This window comes from Anas acuta, unplaced genomic scaffold (assembly GCF_963932015.1).
Source record: "Anas acuta unplaced genomic scaffold, bAnaAcu1.1 SCAFFOLD_51, whole genome shotgun sequence".
NCBI classification, from domain to species: Eukaryota; Metazoa; Chordata; class Aves; order Anseriformes; family Anatidae; genus Anas; species Anas acuta.
Genome location: NW_027076156.1, coordinates 642,928 through 668,357, shown reverse-complemented (window position 1 = coordinate 668,357; position 25,430 = coordinate 642,928). Strand labels below are relative to the sequence as shown.

The following is a 25,430-nucleotide window of genomic DNA, read 5'->3' as shown; positions in this document are numbered from 1 at the left end:
TTCAAATCCATAGGAACGGAAGAAACCTTCCCAGCCAAGTGCTGCATATCTTGAAGGCTGGAGAACCCACAGCCTTCTGCTTCATTTCATTTTAAAGATCAATCCCAATGTCACTCCCATAGAAGTAGTGGAAGCCATCTGGCTGGCTTGGCTTTCTCTCCAAAGAAGACCAAATGAGAGTTGGTCACGGGTGAGGATGAGCCCTGACAGTTCCTGCATTTTGGTTCTCCTGCAGCCCACAAAGCTCTCACTGCCTTGCCTGAATTTGAACCCCTTTGGAACCAAATCTACAGATTATCTCTGTAAATCCAAAACAGCACTTATTCACCATGTGAACAACAAATGCCTGGGATGGTTAACAGCACTTAGGTGCAAAGGTCAGATATATGTAGCTGCATGTTACACATTTTTAGTCTGAATAGCACAATTTATCCTTTGACTCCATTTTGCTGTCATGTGGATATCAATTTGCAATCATTTGGTCTGTCCTCCCTTTGGTGGCTTCCGTGAGAAGAATCTAGAAGCTGCCCCCCGTTAGATAACGGCTCCACTGCTGGCCAGAGCCAAGCCAAGAAACGATGTCGCTTGTTCCTCTGGGAGAGCATATTGAAGAAAGGAGAACAAAAATAACAACAAAAAGCTGTTTCACAGGGAGAAAGAGAGGAGAAGCAGCCCTGCAGCCCCCCAGGTGAGTGCAGCAGGAGGGCAGGAGGCAGCAGCAGTTCCCCTGCGGGCTGTGCAGGGAGAGGCCCCTGGTGGAGCAGGCTGTCCCCCTGCACCCATGGGTCCCACATGGAGCAGATCTCCACGCTGCAGCGCCCCTGTGGGTGGAGGAGCCCCCGGTGGAGCAGGTGGCTGTGGCCTGGAGGAGGCTGCGGCCTGTGGAGAGCCCCCGCAGGAGCAGGCCCCGGGCCGCAGCTGCAGCCATGGAGAGGAGCCCACGGGGAGCAGGGGCAGAGAGGGACCTTGGAGGAGGGAACTGTATCCTCTTTTTTCATCGGTGCTGAGATTGAGGATCAGGATTTCGTGGTAGGAATTTGTTTAGATGAACCAATTTACATCCATAGGGGTTTTGTATGTTTGTTTCACCTTGTCTTGCAGGACCATCTTGGCTGGGTCTGCAGTGTTGTGCAAAAGTGAAGTTTTTCACAATAAAGAGCAGCTTTATTTTCGGGGAAAAGGCTGAGGTGGCCTTCATCAGAGTCTTGTGACCTGAAAATGCAGAAAATGGGTGCATGGCTGGCTGGATGCGTGGGTGGGAGCTGAGAATTCAGCCTTGGGATCAGAACTGGGACATTGTTGGGATAGGAAATGATCAGTGGGATGGGAAGTGATGATGGGGATAGGAACTCATTGGGATGGGATAAATGGGTTTTATTTTTATTGCATTAAATCCACTTTATTGACTGTGTTGTACAGTATGGCGTTGTTTTATTATTATAAAATTATGATGATTATTATTTAATCTTATTAATTAAACAATTTTTATACGTTATTATATTATAAATTATAAATATTAATATTGATTATATTGTTTTTATTCCTTTTCTACCCTATTAAACTCTCTTTATCCCAGTGCACTGCTTTGGACTTTAGTTTTCCTTCCGAGTCGTTGTGGCTTCACTCCGGATGGGGGGACATTAGCGAACGCCTGTGTGCTTCAGATCCAAGGTCACCTTTGCCCTCAACTCAAGATACATGTTTGCATCTGTTGTCGTGAAACAATGTTAACAACATCAACAAAAAAGTTCCCTACTTGCTAGCAGCATCCCTATGTTTGCTGGGGTCTGCTTTGTGCATTTTGAAGACCGTTCCATGCTATTCAGCCCCTTCAGGAGGAAATGGATGGTTCTAGGAAAATGCGTCTTGGCCTGATGCAAAGCTGTGACTCAGCACCCTGCAGCCCCCGCAACCCTTGGCATTTTACCTGCAGCCCCTCCAACAGCTCTGATGTTCCCTGCATCGACTTCAACCACTGCGGTGGGACCTGAGGCCCCTCAAACCCGTGTCACTCGCCCTGCAGCCCCTCCAGCCCCTGGCATGTTCCCTGCAGCACCTCGAGCCCCTGGCATGTTCCCTGCAGCCACTCCAAGCCTGGCACAGGCCCTACAGCTGGCTGCAGGGACTATCCAGAAATCTGCTCCAGAAATACAGTGATGGCAAGGAGCCCTCCACTTCATTCTTCCTTTTTTTTCTAGCTGGAAGCATTCAGAGTTGTCAACGGAATTGGTTTGGAGGAGTAGGAAAGACAGAATTGCTGGGTTTCTGCTTTCTCCTCCATCCTATCAGACCACAACATGACAGTTGTCTTTCTTTTACGTTCTTTTACACCTGGATCTTTCTCACTTTTATGAGTGTGGGGTATTCCTTCTTTCTCCCTTTACCTCCCTCCCTCCCTCCCTCCCTTCCTTCTTTCCTTCCTTCCTTCCTTCCTTCCTTCCTTCCTTCCTTCCTTCCTTCCTTCCTTCCTTCCTTCCTTCCTTCCTTCCTTCCTTCCTTCCTTCCTTCCTTCCTTCCTTCCTTCCTTCCCTCCTTTCGTTCTGTCTGTCTGTCTGTCTGTCTCTCTTTTTCTGTTTCTGTCCAGCACTGATTTTATGGCTACGTGTGCATATCCACAGTGTACAGTTTTCTCCGTTCCGTTTCTTCCCTGAGTCTTGCCCCTCTTCCCTGCAACTGAACAGCATTGCCTTGATCAAGGAAGTGGCAACATGCGGCTTACACAGTAAACTGCTGAAATTACAGCTATAACCATGGAGCACAGCTGCCGATCAACACAAGACCACCAATCACTCACATTTCTAAACTGCTCATCACAATTCTTCCGTATGTAGGCTGTGATGCTGCTCATTTCTTAAGCACCCATCCATTTCTTCTCTTCCCAGACCCTCAAGGTGTCCTGGTCAAACCACCTCCCTTCCTCTTGCCCCATCTGGCTCTCCCACCTTCCTTTTCCCTCAAGGCTCAACTTTATTTTTTTTTTTTTTCAGCATAAGAGCTCCATAGAAGCTGCTGCTGCCCACCTCCGAGTTGACTAGGGCTGAACTACTGAAAAAGAAAAGAAAATCTATAAATAAGAGTGAGAGATGGTGAATACCTAACCATCTGTTAAAAGCAGGATTTTAAGAGAATAAGTAATTGATAAATGGAATTAAGATCGGAGGGAAAAAAATCCACTGTTGCAATCAATAGAGTTAAGAAGTTTTTCAAGTACATTAGGAACAAAAAGTAGAGTAATGACACAGATCTGATACGGGATGGGTATTGCTTCAGTGAGAAATGATGGAAAAAAACACAACACAACACATGTGTATGTGTTGTTGGGTATTTGTAAAAAAAAAAGAAACAAAAAAACAGGTTAATGAAAACTGCATGCTCAATTAGATGATTTTTTTGTTGTCATTGGTAGGCAATTGTGTGCTTTACAACACAATATGTGTTATATATATATATTATATATGTGTTTTATATATGTTTTATATATGTTTTAATAAAATAAGGAAATGATATTTTTTTCTACGTTTGTGGTTTCCAAACTGTAGTTAATAAACATTAAACAAGATGCAATAGGATCTCGTTAACTCTTTTGTTTGAAAAAACAGTGGCCCTGATGGAGAGGTGCAAGTGAGAGGAGACAATATTCAGTATTTCTCTATGTTGTCATTTATTGGTGAAGATGAAAGTCTGCAGTTCATGTTCATGACACTAGCATGACAAAATGACCACAAGGGGGACTGTCTGGTAGTGAAAAGGAACTTCAGCATGGATTAAAAATCTTTGCCTTTCTTTATTCTGAACTGTTTTTCTTATGGCTGCTAGAGAGAGATTCTCTGCCTTAGAAATAAAACTGCCCAGGCTGTTCTGATAAACCTGTAGGGTTAAGGCGCTTCTACCAAAACAGATTTCAAAAGGCAAGAAGTCAAAAAGCAACAATTCAGTAATCTGTGTACGCTTCTATATTAAGTTTTAAGATAACCTGGTTTATATTAAGTTCACACAAATTAACCAAACATAGCAGCATACAACCTAAGAAAAGCTTAAGAAATTTATTAGATGCACAGATAAAGTGCTGTAACAGAGAAACTTGTGTAAATCTATTCTAAAATATATAAGGTACAGTTAAACCACCTTTGACTCATTTTAACTCGGAAAGAAATAACCTAAGTTTTAATCATTTGAATTTTAAGGTCAAGGTGAAATATACCATAACTATAACAGTGGTTGTGATCTGTATCAACTATTTGAGTCTCCTGTTCCTCTTGAGGTCTCCCAGAAACAGGAAGGCTATTGCAAAATGTATACATTAGACATAGCTCCTTTTACAGAAACATTTTTGGAATAAAGTCTGGTTGCTCAAATACATGTTAAAATATTTAACAAGGAAACAATTTTCTCCTGATCCAGTCGATCTTTTAAACAAGACAATGTATTTTTCCTATGACGCAGCCCACAGGAGGGAACAGAAGTAAACATCCTCCTTAACTGAAGACTGTTTTGCTTGAAGAACTAAACTATTGCATTATTATATGAGAGCAAGAAATATCCATTTGGGTTATCCCTTTCTCCAAACATGGTGCCCAGTGATACATGTATTTTTGCCTTAATCTCAAAGGCCCGTTTGTCTCCAGGTAAGGTACGTTAAAAAGAGATTCCCTTTAAGCATCTTATCACAAGAGCTCTTACTGCCTTTCCATCCGGGGAAGCTTGTGTGTTAAACTGCCCTTGGAGTTTTGGATGCTACTAGATTTCTGTGCTCTGTTATCCATAATTTCAGGCACTTCGGGGCTAACATGGCTGTTTAAGTCAATGCAATAATATTACCAATATATTCAACACTCAGAAGAGTCACCACAGTTTCCTTCACACACTCAGGATTTCAAATTCTTCTTCCAATTCAAATAGCTTGTCAGTAGATTCAATGAGTTCTGTAAAAAAAGATAAAGAAAAAAATGCTTCTAAAGACATGCCTGATTTTGTTCACTTAAAAAAAAACTTTGAAAGACGCATTCCAGAAAAGTACTTTGTAAGAGTGAAAAAAAAAATCTGTGCTAGCAATTGTATGGCTTGTTTGGATACATGCCTGCTATATATTGCTTGACACTCACAAAGGATAGTTATTCTACCTGTGATTATTCTTTTATTTGCTAACGAGGAACATAACATTGCACAATTAGGCTTTTAATCGGTGCCTTACCTGCTCCTGTGGTTGTCACTTCTGGTTTTGTTGGAGGTATGAAAGGAGGCCAGTGTGGCGGGTGCTTCTGGACCAGCTCCAACATCCGTAGACTCTGCTGCTTTAGAATCTCCTGAGGACAGAATGCTTTCATTTTAAAAGCTGGCTCGGGAGACGCTTCAAACACAAAACGTGTCTGCTTAATTGAAAGTGTTTTTTAATTACGCATGCCCATCAGGAAAAAAAAAGTCTTTATACAGACATACTGTGAAATCCAAGCACCATGGTCTCTGTAATACATCCCTAGTTAAAACACATCTGGAAGACAGATCTCTTGAACTGTACTACAAATTATCAGTCTTATCATCTTTTGATATCAGCTTTGATATCTGCAAACCTGTAATTTTGTTTACATGTAGCAAGCACACTAGGAATGTACAATATTTTCTGCTTTTTAAAAGAAAGTTACTTGCATAGAACTCTCCTCAAGTTTTCTGTTGATCAATAGCACAAAAGACAGATCTATCAGCTCCTCCAAAGGGGGAAAAAAAAAAAAAAAAACGCATCAGATTTTGAAGGACAGGTTTTGGTCAGGAAAAAAGGTGTTCCTGAAGCCAAACGCTATTCCTCTTCAAATAGAAGTTACCTTCTGTCCTGTATTTCAGTTATTTACAAACTGTTTTCCTTAGATGATTTTTTTTTTTTTTAAATAAATGCCTTTAGAGGTTGATGGTACTTTACATTCAGACGTCTGGTGCTTAGCTTAACAGCTGCATGCAGAAACATCCTCAAGTCTGTTTCCTGTGGCAGCCAGCACCTTCTGTTCTCCCTAGATCAGCAGGAGCTAGAGGCCTGCAGCACTTACAGAATCAGATCTTTAAGATAGCAGGGACTAACAGTCATAATTAGAACACGCAATCTATTATGTCAAACAATAAAAAAGGATCAGGAAGCAAATCATTGATACATCACTACAATATGGCAGTTAAACCTTAGTCATTTAGTGAGAATTAGAAGTTAAAAGCAAGTGTCACCCAGTAACACCTTCAAGTGTGGATGTTTACACCCATTTTCCAACTGGCAGGGTTTGTGGCTGGTAAAGTGCTGAACAATTTCCAATTAGCAATTCAGTAGTATTGCCTTACCCTGATGCTTTAATGCATTCTTCTCTATGGCTCATACAATTTGTATACAAAGGAAAATGCAAAGGAAAATTTTACAAAAAACAAACAATAAAAAACAGACTTTATAAAGAACAAATCGAGATGCTAAGTTCCCACTCTTACCTTTTGTACAAGACTACACCGGTTATCAAAATCACATTCTTCTTTGCAAAAGAAGCCCTTAGGGGAAAAAACAAACACACAGAGTTTTACCTTTGCTGATGGTAGGCATGTGGTACCAGCAGGTAAGGCGGTTTGACCTCTGATACAGTAATGCCCTGTACGATCAGTAGATATAAGACTCCAAATATGTGGCAGCTCTCGGGAGAGAACCCACGGGGAGAACAAGGCCCTGCAAACCCCTAACGAAATAGTCAAGCAAAAAATAGCAGCAGCTCCTGTGTGCTCCTCCATGGAGCGCCACCCAGTTCCTACAGTCCAGGTATCAGCAGAAGCTGAAAACTTGTAGATGATGGACCACCTAAGGAACATTTCCATTCTGGTATCTATACTGAAAATATTTGCTCTTCCTTATGATTTTGTCTGTCTCGTTGCATCATGCCACATTTTGCACAGTTACGTAGTTAAGTATTAAAACAAAACAAAACAAAACAAAAAAACTTTCTAAAAAGCAGCAGTATTAAAAAACAGGTATGTGAATGAATGACAGATACCGGTATCTTTACAGATTGTTTAAAGCTTTAGAAACACATCCCACTGGTGACAACTGCCAATCACCCAATCACAGGATACTGGCATGGGATCAGATCCAATTTTTTCAAATACCACAGTACCCCCATGACATTTTGGGTGAATTACAAATAATACATTTGTATTTGTAATTTGGGGTGAAATACAATAATTCCACTTAAACATTTTTAACTTATGATAGAAAGTAAGTTTAAGTAACTTGTCTAGAGGTGACCAAACATAAAGTAGTGATAGAATAAAACACGTAAACCTGTTTCAGTTCCTTGCTCTGACCATTATAATGCCTCTTGAAAGAAGTAAAAGCTGCTCAGTAAAGAAAACAAAGCGAGCTCCCTACAGTACAGACAGCTCCCCACTTGCCCTAAGATTCTCCATGTAGTTATGTACAAACTACTATGTGTTGATCACAGAAGACAGCTTTGTGATCTTGGTTCTGTTCAAGGAGATGCATTGCTGCCCTTACCAATGTAGAGAGACATTACTTTGAGATAAAGTATATGCATTCCAGATTTCCTGACACTTACTAAAGCTACTGAAGGGTCCAAATTCATGATCTTCATTCTATGTGGGGCTTCCTGGCAGTGGAAACTCTCACCGTCAACCGTGCCATTTTCTTCTGAATCTACAAAGCTTTGAGTGGTGTGAGGGTCCAGATAGATCAGCTCATTGCCTGGATGGGTAAAAGCCGTATGTTAAAAATAAGCAAGTGACATTAATAAGCACTTGGTCCAGAACTGTAAAATAGAAATTAGATTGCCATTGCAGTCAGTATAATCTAGACTTTCCAGCTAGGGATTCTTTAAGAGAATCAAAAGGTTTAGACACAACGTTTCCCACAGGGTATTTAGTATAACTTCCTATTGTGACCTATTACTGTAATTTTTTGGTTGGTTATGTTCTATCTTTGTCACATACTTTTATTTTTCCATGTGAGATCCAGTACTTTTTTTTTTTTTTTTTTTTTAAATCTCAAGTGTTGTAAACACTAACATTTGACAGATTAAAAGGTACAGGATGTTCACAGATGCAATCTGTAATCGCATTAGGCATTCATTCAGAAATTGGAACAAAAAAGCCTAACTAAAACAGGTTAGGTTTTACAAAAGGACAAAATAGGGTTGCAAAATTTTGGCCCAAAGTGGGGTGAAATCTGAAGGAATGCATTTTAAATTAATTAGAGCAATACTTAATAACAGAAGGTATGCAAAACGTGAAAAAGATACTGCCATCAGAAACAGTTTTGAAATACAAGAAAATAAAAGTGACATTTGACCAATACACTTGTCAAATGCTATCAGCTATTCTTAGTATGCTGCTCTTGTTGATGTCATCACTTATTTTTACACCTAGCTTTGCTGTTAACTTTCTGCTCCTGTTAAGGATCCTCTCATACTGTTTCTAAACTCTTTTAGATATGCTTCTTCATTTATTTTATTCTATTCTCATCTTTCTTTACTTCTAGAGGTTCACGCTTAGACTCCTTACTATTTCCCCTTCAAAAAATGTTCTCTTTTGATCATCTGCACATTTGGAATAAGCTTCTTTTTTCCTTACCTAAAAATCCTATGAAATAATAGGCATTATTTGGTTTCCCTCCTAATGCTCCCAAAGACTGTGGCATCTTAAAGCATTCCTAGGAGTTCAAAAGGAATAAAGGAAATTGTAATTCATTTCTTTACTGACATCACAGATACCCAAACTTATTTGACAGTAACGAGCAATGAATTGAAAGGAAACCTTACTTTAAATGCATCAATATATACGGGATTTATGTGATTTATCCCTAGTCGTAGAGGTATAATAAGCAAGAGGGCTTTCCAGCCTGTGCAGAGTCCTCCTGCGTTCTTGCTTCGGCCAAGAGCACTTCTGTGCAAATGTGCACTGCTGTGGGACGCGCTGCTGCTCTGAGGAGGGCACCAGCACATTTTTTCTGCGGGAATAAAACTAGAAATCAGTCAACGCACAGAGGAACACAAAGCAGATCTTCCTCTCAGTAGTGAATTAAGCTAGTTTGCCAGGGATCTTTATAGGGCACCCAAGACAAAACGAGCCGGGCATGGCAATTACAGCTATTTAGTAGAAGTGATTCTAGCAGACAGTATGTGCTGGCACGTCCAAGTGAGACGTTAGATAAATGATTGGGGGATGACAATTTAAGACTGCAGTGACATGTACTATTAATGTTATTAATAGTGTCAAGCTTTGCCTATAAAACGCCAGAGAAATGAAATGGCAGCAATGATGACAGTAGAAATTCTTCAAGGAGCTCTTCACATCCAGTGATGTGAGCACGAAGTTGGCATCAGGGATCAGAAAAACACAACTGAGTTTGTATGTCCTTCTTCCCTCTTCTTACCCTTGCAAGACAAACCCATGGCCCCCCAAGTATTTGTTCATGTTTAGATACATGCTGGCAAATGGAGTCAAATCAGAAACTGTTACCAGAAAACTGATGAGGTGTCACTTCCTGATGTCTTCAATGACCACCGTATTGCCCATAGATACATAAACTGCTAATGAATTCCATTCATCAAATAAAGCAAGCTTCCTAGAAAACATTAAGGTACTAATTAATATAAACTAGTTGGATCAAAAGGGTAGCTTTACACTCAGAACCATTTATTTTTTTTTTTTTTTTTCTTAAGAAAAAACATCCTTTCTGCATTTTTTAAAGTCTCCATGTAAGAAAAAGAAAACTTTAAACATTAAATGTTTAATATCTTTAGAAAAATAGGTACTGAGTGGTACCAGGAAAAACATATGCGCTGCACCATGTGCAAACTGTTTTGTCTTACTGCTAAGTGCAGTGACAGTAACAGTCCAACTACATCAAGTTTATTACTTTTTATTGCACTCGACAGTCTCTGCAATGGGTTCTTGCCCAGTTGTGTCTTTTCTCATCTGGAAAAGAAAAAAATTCCTATGCCAGTTTTGCAGATTACTTTTTGCTTAAGAAATTCCACTGAATTCAGTGGAATTACTTCTGCCTGAGCCTGCGTGCACAGCAGAAATGGGGCATTAAAAGCTAAATCAGCTAAGGGTTTGGGGCACCAAAACTTCAGTGGGAGACAACAGCACACAGTTTTATGTCCACTTCTGCAAAATCCAAACCTTTGGGGAAGGGAGCTACACTCTTAAGCTGCACTGGCAGAATTAGCTGTTTCAAATAAGGCAGAAAGAAATGGGGGTGAGCGTTTCACCATGAAAAACTTGGCCATGAAAGATCTGGAGTCCAGGGCATGCTTCAGCTCCCCTCCCTCTTCAGATCATGTGCCTGTTCCAGGGTGTCAAAGACTTGCTGCTGAGCTCGCAGGACCTGTAGCCTAGCCCCTGCCTGAGGTAAGACACCTCCACGTACCCCTGGAGAACTGAGCAGCCTCAGTTCCTTTCAGTGTGGCTCCCAGACTATGAGGAGCTGCCCATCTTTATCCAGTAGCCTTGCTGGCAGAACTGCTGCTCAGAAAGGGAGGAATTGCAGCTCAGTTCCCTCCTCAGCCGAGATGGCTTCTCTCTGATGTTTCACACCACCACTCCGACCTACACGGTGGCACTCTCGACCTGCCAGAGCTGTGCCACTGTGCAGAAAGGAATATACATCTGTGGTGTGACTGGTGAGGGCATGCAGACGGCATAGCAGGAGACTTTCCTGCAGTTTCTTCTCCTCAGGCTCTTCCTTTATTAAAATTTAGAGGTCACCCATTCCCAACTCAGTACCTGCACACCGAGCTGTGGCATGACATTCCATGCTGCACTTGTAAAGAGATGGCAAGTACATTCCTGACTGTGGGACAGGGGGAGATGCAGCCTTCAAAACTCTGCCTGGGCCTTGTCTTGGCTGCCCCAGGGGAGTACGTTCTGAATGAGACTGGTATGATCTCACTTACTTTAGTACTTGAGCAACTGTATTTGGTCCAAACCATTCTCCAATTGACTTCCCCTCTCCAACACCCACCTGTGCTGTTTTCATAGTGAAAAAAAGACACACGTACACAAAATCAAAGAAAAATGAGACCATAAAGAATGTGGGAACAATATACAGTAAATACCGTGACTGTCAAACATTCTAGAGTAACTGCAATCTGTACTTAGCAATAACAATTATTTTCTCAATCTATGCTCTTTTCAAAACTTAGGGAGTGCCAGTTTCTTTAATAAACAAAAGGCTTCTAAACTACAATGAGAATTACAAGTTAACAAATGTTAGTGCCCTTTATTACAAATTACAGCAATAAGCTACAAGACTGTCTGTTCTAACATTACTGACTCTGGTACCCAAGGCTTACAGAGTTTATCAAGAGCTAGATTCTAGTACATGGCTTTATTTAGGTCTCAGGGAATGTTTCTGTACTACTAGTCTTTGCGCCCATCTGCATACCTTCTTATTTTTGTATAAGCATACACATTGTCTTCACATCCACTTTTTAAAATTATGAATTAACATACTGCAAATTAGTGATTCAACACAGTAGAAATTTCAGTGGAAAAAACCTGAAAGTTTATGTTTGTTCTTACCCATCTGGTGGATTGAATAACAGCAAGCCTTCCTGTCGAGAAAGCAGCGTAGGATTCTGTGATATTCTTCTGGTTGTTTTTTGTGTTTTTCCCATTGCCAATCTGAAAGGAAAAATTGACATAGAATAAAAAATGGTGACGTTTTCATTACACTGATCAAATGTCTAGACAGCAGAAAGCTTTATATTGAGATGTTAAAAGACATTTCAATTCATCTTGAATATTTACATTTTGTGTAGAGCTCCTAGAATTCCAAGCTTGTTATTTATCATCAAGCTGCCCTTTATCATCATAGGCTAGATTGTAAAAACAGGGAAAATAAAACAAAACAAAAACATCAACTGCAAACATATTCTGACGGATCATGCTGCGTGTTGATAGCCATTCCAGTATCTATGAGCTTCCAAGATTATTTAAAAGTACAGGCTGTGTTTAGACCTTGTTGGATTTCTAAGCACCCATTAAATAACAACATAAGATCCATCCAGAAAGTCCAAACACTCCACTGGCAGCATCCTGGGATGTGACATGCATGCTTAAGAGCTTGCACCAGGGGGGTTTGGACCTCGTGCTGCTGACAAGTGAGTAGTGAAGAGAAGGGTAAGAGCACTGTCCCACGGTGGCAGGTTTTCCCTTGGCCTCAACTTGGGTGTTACACTGTTGTCGACGGAAGGAAGACACAAGCACTCAATATGAGTGATCAGTATGCTTCAACTTTACTAGATAGCCCAGTCGATATATATACGGTACAAGATAATTAGCTCATACAAGTTACAAAAGCTAAGCTCATGATTGATTATTGCTATATCCTGTTAGTGCAGACAGCTATAACCACAAGTTCTCTTTTTAGAGCTAACTATAGCCCCAAGGACACTGTATTCCTTGCTCCAAGGACACTGTTCTTCTATCCCTTTTTCAGCTGTCAGCTGCAAGCCTTATGTTTTACGGTTAGCTTAATCTTATACTAGCAGTGTGCGGTATTTGGCAAGATCGTCCTCATCTAATTGCTCAATGTTTATGTGACCTCTACCCTCAAGCCATTCCTCTACATTATACTAAAAGGTTTATAAAATAATGGCGACAGGATTCCCCATTTGTTCTCCTTCTATGCCTATTTCTCTGCTTCAGGCTGGGATGATTTCACCCAGCTGAATATGAATTGATTCATTAGGAACTGTTACCAGGGCATCAAAGAAAGTCTCACTAATAAATTCAGGGTTTGTGCTTTTAATGGAGTACTTACAAAGAAGCGTCTGCAGACAATACCGAAGTTCCCTCAGGACCAGCACTCACCTCTCCCTAAGTGTCTGCAGATCAGTGCTTGGGCCAGCATCATCTGCCCGCATCGCAGCATACCTCCCCAGCCAGCGTCCGACGAAGGACCCGTGCCTCCTGTTAGGAAAGTTCATCACAATCAGTGCAGGCTTTCAACTGGGTGCAGCACCACAGAGGACATTTCAGAGTGCTAGAAAACAGATAGGGCTGCTGAAGCCTCCATGAACTGTCCTACAGATAAAAGGCACAGAGCAAGACTTTGGTTCCATGCTGTTGGTCTAATTCTAATCTCTGCATTGCACAAATAAACAAAATTCATTTATTCCTTGTGGAGCTGACTTACTCTTTTCATTCTTCAAGCAGCATTCACAAACCATTTACTGCATGCTATACAACATGATCACCTGTTTACATACAGACATAAATAAACACTGATTTTAATAATCTTCATGTTTGCATAAACAGTTAAAATGATGCTCAAAATGTTCTAATACCCTAGAAATATTTTCCCAGCCTACGATGCCATCACTTATCCTGCTATTTAATTTAGTACAATGCAGCAAATCTGCAGTATACTCGCCAATAGGCGAAAACTTTCTTCTATACGTAAAACACATTAAACCACACGTAAACCACAGTAAACCACACGTGAACACACCTTGGCTTATTGTCTGACTTTGGCTTATGGTGCGTCTGTTGCTGTGTCCAGCACAGTGCAGCCCCTAAATTGCTACCAAAACCTTGCCACAAACCTCAATCCCCCTCTTAAAAGAGACCCTCTTGTTTGTTGCCCTTCTTTCGACACTCTCTAACAAGTTAATGTCTTTTTCTTATACTGTGGAGCCCAAAACTGCACTCAGTACTCAGTACATAGAATACCAACAGAGACTGCCTGGCATTTTCTCTTCTCTGCAGAAGCTCTGTTGCTAACACTGTCCAGAAATCACCACTGTCACAGACAGTAGTAGCATTCCCTCCTCCCACTGTTGGTTCTTCCCCCCAAGACTTAGACACCATCCAGAAAAAGAAGGTTAATAATACTAATAAAGTAAAATAAAAATAAAATAAAATAAAATAAAATAAAATAAAATAAAATAAAATAAAATAAAATAAAATAAAATAAAATAAAATAAAATAAAATAAAATAAAATAAAATAAAATAAAATAAAATAAAATAAAATAGTCAAAAGCCGTCAGGAAGGCAGTGGTGCAGACTGTGGAGAGCCTGGGTTCAAATCCTTCTTCTGTGAGGCTCTGAACCTATATCCCACCACAATCTCTCTGCTAATGTATGGCAGGGAAAGGAGGAAGAAAGAACATATCTCCTGCACTTTCCATTTATTGTTGACTGACAATTCTGTAGAGTTATAAAGCCTCAACCAGTGAGATACAGGGTTCTTCTCACATTGTCTCACTGTGCCCTAAGTGGAACAGCTCTCATTTAATAGATGCTTCACCACAAAATCATGAGTCATCTGCAGTTTTGAACTTTTCTGGGATCAAGTCCCTTCAGATGGTTGAGGAATCTGCTCCAGCACCTATGTAAACTGGTGCTCTACTAAGCTAGTGAGTGAACATTTGCCGAGGCGATCGGCTCCGGGGCAGACGCGTTCTGCAGCGGAGCGGGGGATCGGGCCAGGCAGGGCTAACTTTCCGGCATCGAGCCGACTTCAGGGAGCCGCCAGGAGCCGGCAGCCCTCGTGAGGGAGGCTGACGAGGCGAAGGCGGAGCCAGCAGCGTCAGCGGCGGGCTATTTAAACCGGGCGCCACCGCCATTTCACTGCCATTTGCCGAGGCGATCGGCTCCGGGGCAGACGCGTTCTGCAGCGGAGCGGGGGATCGGGCCAGGCAGGGCTAACTTTCCGGCATCGAGCCGACTTCAGGGAGCCGCCAGGAGCCGGCAGCCCTCGTGAGGGAGGCTGACGAGGCGAAGGCGGAGCCAGCAGCGCCCCTTCCCCGGCCGTTCAAAAGCAGCCCCTAGGGAGCGCGAGCGACCAGGAGCGCGGCGAACAGGGCGGGCAAACAGGGCGTGGCGCGTCAGAAGGGAGTGGCGCGGCAGTTAGCGCGGCAGTTCGCGCAGGCAGGGCGAGCAGGAAGGGCGGAGAGGAACCCCCGCCCACACGAACACCTGTTAACGACAGCCGTTAGCTAGGTGATAATGGTCTCCACCAGGCACGGAGCGCTCTGCAGGAGGTCGGTACACACCCAGACCGAGTACCTGCTAAAGAATGCAGCGGTTCAGGTCACGGGATGCAGGGAGTGTCAGAGCCTGTTCCTGCCATCGACAGGAGGCAGAGACGCTGCGTGTGTGAGGTGTGAGCAAGTGGATGACCTGATCCGCATGGTGGCGGAGCTCAAGGAGGAGGTCGAGAGGTTGAGAACCATCAGGGAGTGTGAGCGGGAGATAGACTGGTGGAGTAACTCCCTGCAGGGCCTCAAGGAGAGGTACCGGGGTGAGACACCCCAAATGGGGGTGGACACCCTGCCCTGTCGCCGTCGGGCAGAGGGAGGGGATCTGGGAGTTGAGGAGGAATGGAGACAGGTCCCTGCTCGACATGGCAGGCGATGCCCTCCTCTTCCGGCCCCACCTTCCCAGGTGCCCTTACAAAACAGGTTTGAGGCCCTGGAGAATGAGAGATCAACAGCAACTGAGGAAGAGGTAGAAAGTGTTCCCAGGAGGATTCCTAGGGCGAGGAGGTCGACTCCACGCATCAGGACTGCCTCCATCAAGAACGAAAGAAGGGTGATTGTTGTGGGTGACTCTGTCCTTAGGGGGACAGAGGGCCCTATTTGTCGGCCTGACCCTACCCGTAGGGAAGTCTGCTGCCTCCCTGGGGCCAGGGTCAGGGACGTTGCCAAGAAAGTCAAGCGCCTGGTACGGCCCACCGACTACTACCCGCTACTGGTCTTTCAGGCTGGTAGCGATGAAGTAGCAAAGAGAAGTCCGAAGGCGATCAAAAGAGACTTTAGGGATTTGGGGCGACAACTTAGAGGTTCGGGCGCGCAGGTTGTGTTTGCCTCTGTCCTTCCGATAGGGGGGATCGAAGCTGAAAGGTGTGCTGTTCGCATAAACTCGTGGCTTCGAGACTGGTGTGACCGGCACAACTTTGGGTTCTTTGATCACGGGAAGGTCTATGCTACACCGGGCCTGATGGCACCGAATGGGATGGGCCTCTCTCGGAGAGGGGTAAGGATCTTTGGTCAGGAGTTGGCAGGGCTGATAGATAGGGCTTTAAACTAGAGTCGAAGGGGGAAGGGGCTAAAACCAGGCACGCCGGTGATGACCTAAGGGATGGTACGCTAGAATCAGAGGGGCTGTGTGCCAGTGAGGTCCTTCGGTCAGATCCACAAGGTGCTGAGTGTAAGGAGACGCACCTGAAATGCTTCTACACGAACGCACGCAGTATGAGGAATAAAATGGATGAGCTAGAAGTACTGGCCCAGTCCCGCAACTACGACATCATCGGCATAAGCGAAACCTGGTGGGATGAGTCCTGTGACTGGGGTGTTGCGATAGACGGTTACAGGCTCTTCAGGAGGGACAGGCAGGGTAGGCGAGGTGGTGGGGTGGCGATGTATGTGAAGCAGGGGCTGGACTGTGTGGAACTCCAGGTCGGCGATGGCAAAGTTGAGAGCCTCTGGGTAAGGATCAAGGGACGAACGAATAAAGGGGATGTCGTTGTGGGAGTCTATTACAGACCGCCTGGCCAGGACGATAGCGCCGATAACTTATTCTTTACAGAACTAAGAGAGGCCTCGAGATTAACTCCCCTTGTCCTTATGGGGGACTTCAACTTGCCAGACGTTAACTGGGAGTGCCACACGGCTGACACGAGCAAGTCCAGGAGGTTCATGAAGCACCTAGATGATAACTTCTTGGTGCAGGTGCTAACGGAGCCAACTAGGAAAGGTGCCCTCCTAGACCTGTTGCTAGAAAACAGAGAGGGTCTGGTGGGAGATGTGGTGATTGGTGGCCGCCTCGGTCATAGCGACCATGAAGTGGTTGAGTTCAAAATTTACTGTGACAGAAGGAAAAGTGCCACCAAAACCTCATCCCTAGATATGGGGAAGGCGGACTTCAGGCTGCTCGGGGAACTAGTCAGCAAGGTCCCCTGGGAAGCTGCTCTTGAAGGCCTTGATGTCCACCAGTGCTGGTCACTCTTTAAGCGATGCCTCCTAGAAGCACAAGATCAGGCAATTCCTAAATATCGCAAGTCAGGCAGGCGTGGCAGGAGGCCGGCGTGGCTGACCAGGAACATTCTTATGGAGATTAGGTGGAAACAGAGAGTGTTTCGCTACTGGAAGGAGGGCCAGGTGACATGGAAAGAATACAGGGATGCTGTTCGTGTCTGTAGGAAGAAAATTCGTGTGGCTAAAGCACACCTAGAGTTGAAGCTGGCTGTGTCTGTGAGAGAAAATAAAAAGGGTTTTTTTAGATATGTGAATGGAAAAAGGAGAACTAAAGAATACATAGGGCCGCTCCTTGATAGGGAAGGTCTTCTCACAGACGATGACATAGGCAAAGCAGAGACGCTTAACGCCTTCTTTGCCTCTGTCTTCAATGCCGATGATGGGCTTCGGGACCCAGGGTGCCCCGAGCTGGAGGACCGGGACGGTGGGGATGACAAACTCCCAACCGACCCTGAACGTGTGCGGGATCTGCTACTCCACCTGGATCCCTACAAGTCCATGGGTCCGGATGGGATTCATCCCCGGGTGCTGAAGGAGCTGGCGGACGTCATCACGGAACCTCTCTCAATTATTTTTCAACGATCCTGGGAGTCTGGAGAGGTCCCGGTAGACTGGAAGCTGGCAAATGTTGTGCCGATTTTCAAGAAGGGTCAGAAAGAAGACCCTAGCAATTACAGGCCTGTCAGTCTCACATCAGTGCCTGGTAAAATCATGGAGAAGATGGTTCTCGAACGTATTGAGGCGCACCTGGGGGACAATGCAGTCATTGGTCCCAGCCAGCATGGGTTTGTGAAGGGTAGGTCCTGCCTAACTAACCTGATTTCCTTTTATGATAAGATCACCCGTATGGTGGACCAAGGGAAACCAGCTGATGTGATTTTTTTGGACTTCAGCAAGGCTTTTGACACGGTTTCCCATAGGATCCTACTGGACAAAATGTCCACCATACAGCTAAATAAAAACATCACACGATGGGTGAGCAATTGGCTAACGGGCAGGGCCCAAAGGGTTATGGTGAATGGCGCTGCGTCAGGCTGGCGGGCGGTCACCAGTGGGGTCCCTCAAGGCTCCATTTTAGGGCCGGTACTTTTCAATATTTTTATAAACGATCTGGATGTAGGAATAGAAGGCATTTTGAGCAAGTTTGCTGATGACACCAAACTTGGAGGAGTTGTGGACTCGAATGAGGGTGGAAAGGCCTTGCAGAGGGATCTGGATAGGTTGGAGAGCTGGGCGATCGCCAACCGCATGAAGTTCAATAAGAGCAAGTGCCGGGTCCTGCACCTGGGACGGGGAAACCCTGGCTGCACGTACAGACTGGGCGACGAGACGCTGGAGAGCAGCCTAGAAGAGAGGGATCTAGGGGTCGTGGTAGACAGCAAGTTGAATATGAGCCGGCAGTGTGCCCTGGCAGCCAGGAGGGCCAACCGTGTCCTGGGGTGCATCAAGCACGGCATCGCTAGTAGGTCGAGGGAGGTGATTGTCCCACTCTACTCTGCGCTGGTGCGGCCTCACCTCGAGTACTGTGTGCAGTTCTGGGCACCACAGTATAAAAAGGACATGAAACTGTTGGAGAGTGTCCAGAGGAGGGCTACGAAGATGGTGAAAGGCCTGGAGGGGAAGACGTATGAGGAATGGCTGAGGGCACTGGGCCTGTTCAGCCTGGAGAAGAGGAGGCTGAGGGGAGACCTCATCGCAGTCTACAACTTCCTCGTAAGGGGGTGTCGAGAGGCAGGAGACCTTTTCTCCATTAACACCAGCGACAGGACCCACGGGAACGGAGTTAAGCTGAGGCAGGGGAAGTTTAGGCTAGACATCAGGAAGGGGTTCTTCACAGAGAGAGTGGTTGCACACTGGAACAGGCTCCCCAGGGAAGTGGTCACTGCACCGAGCCTGACTGAATTTAAGAAGAGATTGGACTGTGCACTTAGTCACATGGTCTGAACTTTTGGGTAGACCTGTGTGGTGTCAAGAGTTGGACTTGATGATCCTTAAGGGTCCCTTCCAACTCAGGATATTCTATGATTCTATGATTCTATGATTCTATGATTCTATGATTCTATGAACAAGAGAGAAATCCTCTGCTAGATGACTTGACAAATTGGGTCTGAAAATAGTGTTGAGGCAGAATAGTCCACAATTTTTGCCTTGGGTGCACAGAGGGATTGGGTGTTGTAGACTTCTTTTATTCTTCATTAAGATAAACATTTTCAAAAATGTGCTTGTTCAACCTTGCTCCCACTGTGTGCATGGGAGGGAGATAACTGAAGGTGGGGAGCGTTGCTTGGATCCTGCAAGTGGCTGAGGTCCAGTGGGGTTGGAGGCTTTCTTCCTCCTTTTGGAAATGCAAAGCAACCCTGCACCTCCCCTGCACTTGCAGGAGGATCATGACAGCCCAAAGCACAGCGGCTTTGTAATTGCTGCATACACTTCGATCGGATTTACGTGGCAAGGGTTTGGTAGCAGGGGCCTGCAGGGATGGCGTCTGTGAGAACAGTCCAGACAACAGCCAGCTCCAGATAGCTCCAAAAGGGCCCCGGCGCTTGCCAGAGCTGAGCCAATAAGCGATGTTGTTTGCACCTCTGGGAGAGAAGATGTAAGAAGGGGGAAATATGAGCCAGCAGTGTGCTCAGGTGGCCAAGAAGGCCAACGGCATCCTGGCTTGTATCAGAAACACTGTGACCAGCAGGGCTAGGGAGGTGATCGTCCCCCTGTACTCGGCTCTGGTGAGGCCGCACCTTGAGTACTGTGTTCAGTTTTGGGCCCCTCGCTACAAGAAGGACATTGAGGTGCTTGAGCGGGTCCAAAGAAGGGCGACGAAGCTGGTGAGGGGCCTGGAGAGCAAGTCCTATGAGGAGCGGCTGAAGGAGCTGGGCTTGTTCAGCCTAGAGAAGAGGAGGCTCAGGAATGACCTTATTGCTCTGTATAAGTACATTAAAGGAGGCTGTAGCGAGGTGGGGGTTGGCCTGTTCTCCCAAGTGCCTGGTGACAGGACGAGGGGGAATGGGCTAAAGTTGCGCCAGGGGAGTTTTAGGTTAGATGTTAGGAAGAATTTCTTTACTGAAAGGGTTGTTAGGCACTGGAACGGGCTGCCCAGGGAGGTGGTGGAGTCACCATCCCTGGAAGTCTTCAAAAGACGTTTAGATGTAGAGCTTAGGGATATGGTTTAGTGGGGACTGTTAGTGTTAGGTCAGAGGTTGGACTCGATGATCTTGAGGTCTCTTCCAACCTAGAGATTCTGTGATTCTGTGAAATACTGCTGCACAACAGAAGCTGGAAGAGCAAGGAGTGAGAAGCAGCCCTGCAGCCCCGAAGGTGAGTGCAGCAGGAGGCAGGAGGTGCTCCAGGCTCACAGCAGCAGTTCCCCTGTGGCCTGTGCAGGGAGAGGCCCCTGGTGGAGCAGGCTGTCCCCCTGCACCCATGGGTCGGTCCCACATGGAGCAGATCTCCACGCTGCAGCGCCCCTGTGGGTGGAGGAGCCCCCGGTGGAGCAGGTGGCTGTGGCCTGGAGGAGGCTGCGGCCCATGGAGAGCCCCCGCAGGGCAGGAGCAGGCCCCGGGCCGCAGCTGCAGCCCCCCCGTGGAGAGGAGCCCCCGCAGGAGCAGGGGGGCTGGGGGGAGCTGCCGCCCAGCCGTGGGGGACCCGTGCTGGAGCAGTTTGCTCCTGGGGGATGGATGGATGGAGCCCGTGGGACGGAGCCGTGTGGGAGCAGTGCTTGAGGAGCTGCTGCCTGTGGGCAGCCCGTGTGGGATCAGCTGGGGAAGGACGGCATCCCGTGGGAGGGACCCCACGGGGAGCAGGGGCAGGGAGGGACCCTGAGGGTCATTCTGCTGAGTCTGCTTTGCCCGTCACGATACTTGTTGAGCCATCGCCCTGTCCTTATCTCAGCCCTGGAGCCCTTTGCATCGTATTTTCTCCCCCTTTTCCTTTGAGGAGGGGGAGTGAGAGAGCGGCCGTGGTGGAACTCAGCTGCCCACCCGCTTTGAACCACCGCAGTTGCAAAGTCCTGGGAAAGATTTCTTTCAAGAAATTTAACAAGGTGTTTAACAAAGAAATGCAGAGTTTCCTTTTGAAGGCTTCCTGGAGAATTGGGCTTCTTTCCTATTCCCAGCTCAGAGGAAGGGAATTGCTGATTTCACCTTCTTTTTTCTTACATGGAAATCAAAGGTGAACTGCTCTACAAGGACGGGCAACGTCTCAGAATCAAGCTCTTTTGCTCTGTAGTCCTTTCTCAAGGAAAAGATTGATCACACACCTTCCACAGATGTAGGGGAGCAGAGAATAATTTGGGAACTACTCTAATTCAAGTCAGTTTGGGCATAGTGGTACTTCCCTAGCTGTTTCTGAGACAGACGCATTAGCAACAGAGAGTGTTGTGCCGTCACTGGGAGGCGCCTGCGGTGATGACTTCAGAAACAGAACTGAATTGTGTCACCACAGCACTTTGGCAACAGCTGCCTCCGTGCACGTTTAGCTGGGAGGCACAGAGAAGGGTGCTGGATGCGATGAAACCACGTGAGGATTTGTGGATCTCCCCTTGAGGTGCACAGAGAGGGACCATGCCCTTCTGTAAGTGTTCTGATGCTTGGCTGAGGAAAAAAATGTGGTTTTGTTGTGAATGCTTCATTGTAGTATTCTGTAGTTTGTGTCAAGTCCTTACAGAAGCCTCAAGGTTGGTACTTTGCTCAATGATGGAGCTGCACAGAGTGAGAACAGACCCAATGTACGGGTGAGGGCCTCTGCACGTTCTCTTCTTCCTACAGACGATCAACAAATAAGGGGAGACAGAGAAGAGTGTGCTGTGGTCCTCCCATAGACCGCAAGTACTAAAGCATAAACAAGAGGCTTAAGAGTCCCCCTGTCACCTTAAAATTCAGGATAGCAATGGACTTCCTCACACGGGCTGGCCTGTCGACTAATGTCTCAGGCTGTGGCGTATGAAGATGCACTCCATCTGCTTTCAGGGTAGCAATGGCAGTGGGCAAGCTGCCTGACCTTAACATTTGTCATTTCATTTCTCACCTGAGTTTTGGTGGTTCACCACGATTCGTTCTTGGTCTAGAAAAAAAAAAAAAAAAAAAAAAAAAAAAAGTGAATTTGGATCAAAATAAAAGGATAAAAGGATTTCCTTTCCATTAATTACATGTTCTTAACTTAACTAAAAAAAGTGAACTGTGATGAAAATAAAAGGATTTCCTTTCCATTCATTACATGTTCTTACCTTTGTAACAGATTTGGTTATTGACTTAGAAGGCAAATATCTGGCCAGACTGCAAGACTTGTGCTCGCAGCGTGGGACAGCTCTCGTAAAGGTGATTCAGGGCAGTTTCTGGAAAACAAGACATCAGATCTCCAAAACACTTTCTTTGTGCTAATGTAGGAAGGGTGAGTAAGTGTAAAGGTAAGAGCCCAGATACCGTAAGAAGCAGAAAGTGTGAAGGAAACTTCCTTCTGGCTGATACAGCTCCATATCTAGTTGTCAAGTATGAAGAGAGCAGTGCTAAGTTTCTTGGGGAGAGGAAAACAAAGAGGCTGGGAGAGTGTACAAAGAAAAAAATGGGATTCCCTATTTCAGGAAATCCTAGTAACTGGAAATAGAGATTGGAAGAGTGCTTTAAGCCAAGACAGACATGTTTTAAAACTAAAACCTAGGAGTTGAATGAACCAAGAAATGAATCCCTTTTGATTATGCAGTTGTGTCCAGTGTTATCTTGGGAAATATGGTTTCCACATAAAACGTATCTGGGGCTTGAAGTTCTCCTAAGGCCCTTCTCTGTGTATTCCCTACTGTTTGGTAAGCGCTGAAGTCACACTGCAGACAGCAGCACGTCCTCTCCCCACTACTTAGCTGTCTGTTCTCACAACACGTCTAGGAAAAAGAATGGCTTGGACACAACTGCGCCTAGGACCGAGTTCATTCAAGCTGCTGGACGAGGTAAAAGCTCTGGACAAGTGAAGGGGAGGGAGGGATGGGTGGACATACAATACGATCACTTTAATCTCATTTCTCTAAGAATCCTGGCTGAGAAAACAAAACAAAACAGAGTCAAAAAGAACAGAACAGAACAAATGAAGCAAGCAGCTAGCTTGCTGGAGACATTGTCTGGGAAGCAGTGAAAACACTTGCAAACAAAAACACGTCAAAGGACTAACTCTTTGAGCTTAATTCTAATCCAACAGCATAACCTCAAAGTCCTGTTTCTGTTCGTAACAGGCTGGTCCAGTAACATGTCCCATTGGATGACTTTGCAGCATAGATGTCAGGAATGCAGCTTGGGATCCCCTCCTTCTACTCAGAGTTCACTTTGAAGGGATGAGCAAGTAATTCTTCCTGGGTTGATGGAAATCTAAAGTCTGTTTTCTAACACTCTTCCAGACGCTTCTCTGTCCATCGGCCTGTCCTGCCAACTCTGGTGTGAGTGTGAAGTTGTGGCAAGAGGGATTTCCCATTCCTATTTGACCTGATGGACACCAGCTTTCCTCGGAAATGGCTGATGTTGCTGAGGAGGCAGCAGTATCAAAGCCCTTGCTGATGAAGGTACAACAAGCTGGGGAGGCTTTGGCATTTCTGCACAACGCTGCTCCCTGACTGTCACTCCAGACTCAGATTCGGAAAGAAGCAAAGCAAGCTAGAGGAAAACTGGATGTCCTGGTAATTTTCTTTTCCTTTTATTTCTTCATTCTTCACTTGTAAGAAAATCTAAATCTTAACCCTTTGTTTGAAAACACGGCTTTACGGAAATGCTTATGGGTGTGCTCCTTCACCTTGTGTGGAACCTGCTTCACCTCGCTTCAGCTATAGGACACCTATGCTCCAATTCATGCTTCCCATGATAAAGCGGTGTTCTTTCGGTATTCTTTTCTGTGATGCTTGCAGGCGAGGTTGAAAAGAGTTGTCAGTAGGATTCTTCGTTTCCTTTGCAGTATCCAAAGCTCCGTATTACCGTGGATCTTCTCCTCTGATCTGGAAAGCTTCACAGGCCAAAAGAGAATTGAGATGAAGAAGGAAATAGAGAATGCTGACCAATATTGCCAAGTACCACCCGTAAGTTTTGTGAAAGAATCCGGTGCATTTCTGGAGTGGTAGAAAGTTCATCAAATCATCGTCGTGCACTTGAAGGCAAGCAATGCTGTAAAAATGAAGAATGCAAGGCCCTGCTTAAGGACAATCTTCAGGCTGCTTCTAGATCAACAGCTTATTTGCTTCTTCCACAACCTCATCTCCGCTTGCTTAGAAGTTGTGAAGGTCGGAAGCACACTCCGTCTTTTTCATCCCCTCTGTGTATCTTTTCCCTGACAGCAACTTCTGTCTTGGCTCTTCACATCCAGCCAGAGCAGTTGCTTTGCCTCCGCAACCTGCAGGCTGACCTCTCGTGTGTACCTGTGCTGGACTGAGGGTAATGCTTGTAACGCACACAGATGCTGCATTCACTGTGACTTTTAGAAAAGAGAGCAAGAAGCTAACCTGCACAGCAGACTCTTAGGTTTCTGTCTCTCTCTCTCTCTCTCTCTCTCTCTATCTGCATATATATTTCAGTACTTATTTACTTCTTTAAAGATACCTTAAATAGAATAGATACTTTAAGAAAGCTTACTTGTTCTTCCCCTTTCCTTGTTTTTAACGTTTGCTTTTCTAACCAATCCTTAATGTTACAACATTGGATTGATGCAGTACTCAGTCCTTAGAAGTTCTCAAAGCACATCAGTGATTTCTCTATTTCTCAACCTTTCCATCTTCATTGAGATCTCTCATCTGAATTTAGGTATGAGGTGAAGAAGAACACTGCAACCAGCTGAAGCCGTATCAGACACATGCTTCTGCTAGGAAGTCATTCCGAGTGATTCCACGTTGTACTTTAGACAGGTTTGCTCTGGTCCTCTGGACTCAGCATCCCCAAGGGATATTTCAAAGCTCTCGGAAGGACCCGTCATTATCTCTGACACTGCAGCCTCCAGTAGGAAGGGGTAAATATTCCTTGCCCTTGTGCAAAGGAACTACTCAGTTAGCTGTTTCTAAGCCAAATCTCGTTGTTGTCTTCTATTGACAGACACCACCCGGCTAGCCAAGCTAAACCACTGAAAATGGAAGGAGTGGGACATCTTCCAAAGCCTGCTGCTGCTTCTAAGCAGAACTGCGCTGTAGGTGGGGACACAGCAAGAGGAAACGTCCAGGCCACGGTGGAACTGCAAGGCACCTGTCTGAGCCACACAACGAAGTCAGCGATTCCCAGTTGGAGACTGTTGCTTGACCAGTGACACAGCAGCTGGAGCGCTTCTGGTTGCTGCTGATGGGTTCCCGTGAATCAGCCAGGGATAGGAGCTATGAGAACGACTGAAGCGATTTGAAGTTACCCGAAAGAAAGAAGAGAGGAGAGAAGAAGACAAGAGGGGAGGGAAGGGGAGGGAAT

General features: G+C 45.3%; 1 protein-coding gene and 1 long non-coding RNA gene across 2 annotated transcripts; one reads left to right on the top strand and one right to left on the bottom strand.

Moving 5' to 3' along the window:
- Positions 1 to 523: 523 nt before the first annotated feature.
- LOC137849033 (uncharacterized) lies at positions 524 to 24,981 on the top strand. Its single transcript, XR_011091647.1, has 5 exons — positions 524 to 688; positions 22,255 to 22,334; positions 23,399 to 23,674; positions 23,947 to 24,067; positions 24,786 to 24,981. It is a non-coding gene; the product is annotated as an uncharacterized lncRNA (long non-coding RNA).
- On the bottom strand, positions 4,408 to 11,627 carry LOC137849028 (cysteine protease ATG4A-like). Its single transcript, XM_068668509.1, has 7 exons — positions 10,929 to 11,627; positions 8,787 to 9,592; positions 8,599 to 8,677; positions 7,569 to 7,714; positions 6,457 to 6,513; positions 5,192 to 5,303; positions 4,408 to 4,922 (listed from the first exon to the last, which is right to left on the bottom strand). Exons 2-7 carry the CDS (start codon positions 8,967 to 8,969, stop codon positions 4,858 to 4,860), a joined length of 642 nt encoding a protein of 213 aa, XP_068524610.1. The 5' UTR covers positions 8,970 to 9,592; positions 10,929 to 11,627; the 3' UTR covers positions 4,408 to 4,857.
- Positions 24,982 to 25,430: the final 449 nt, after the last annotated feature.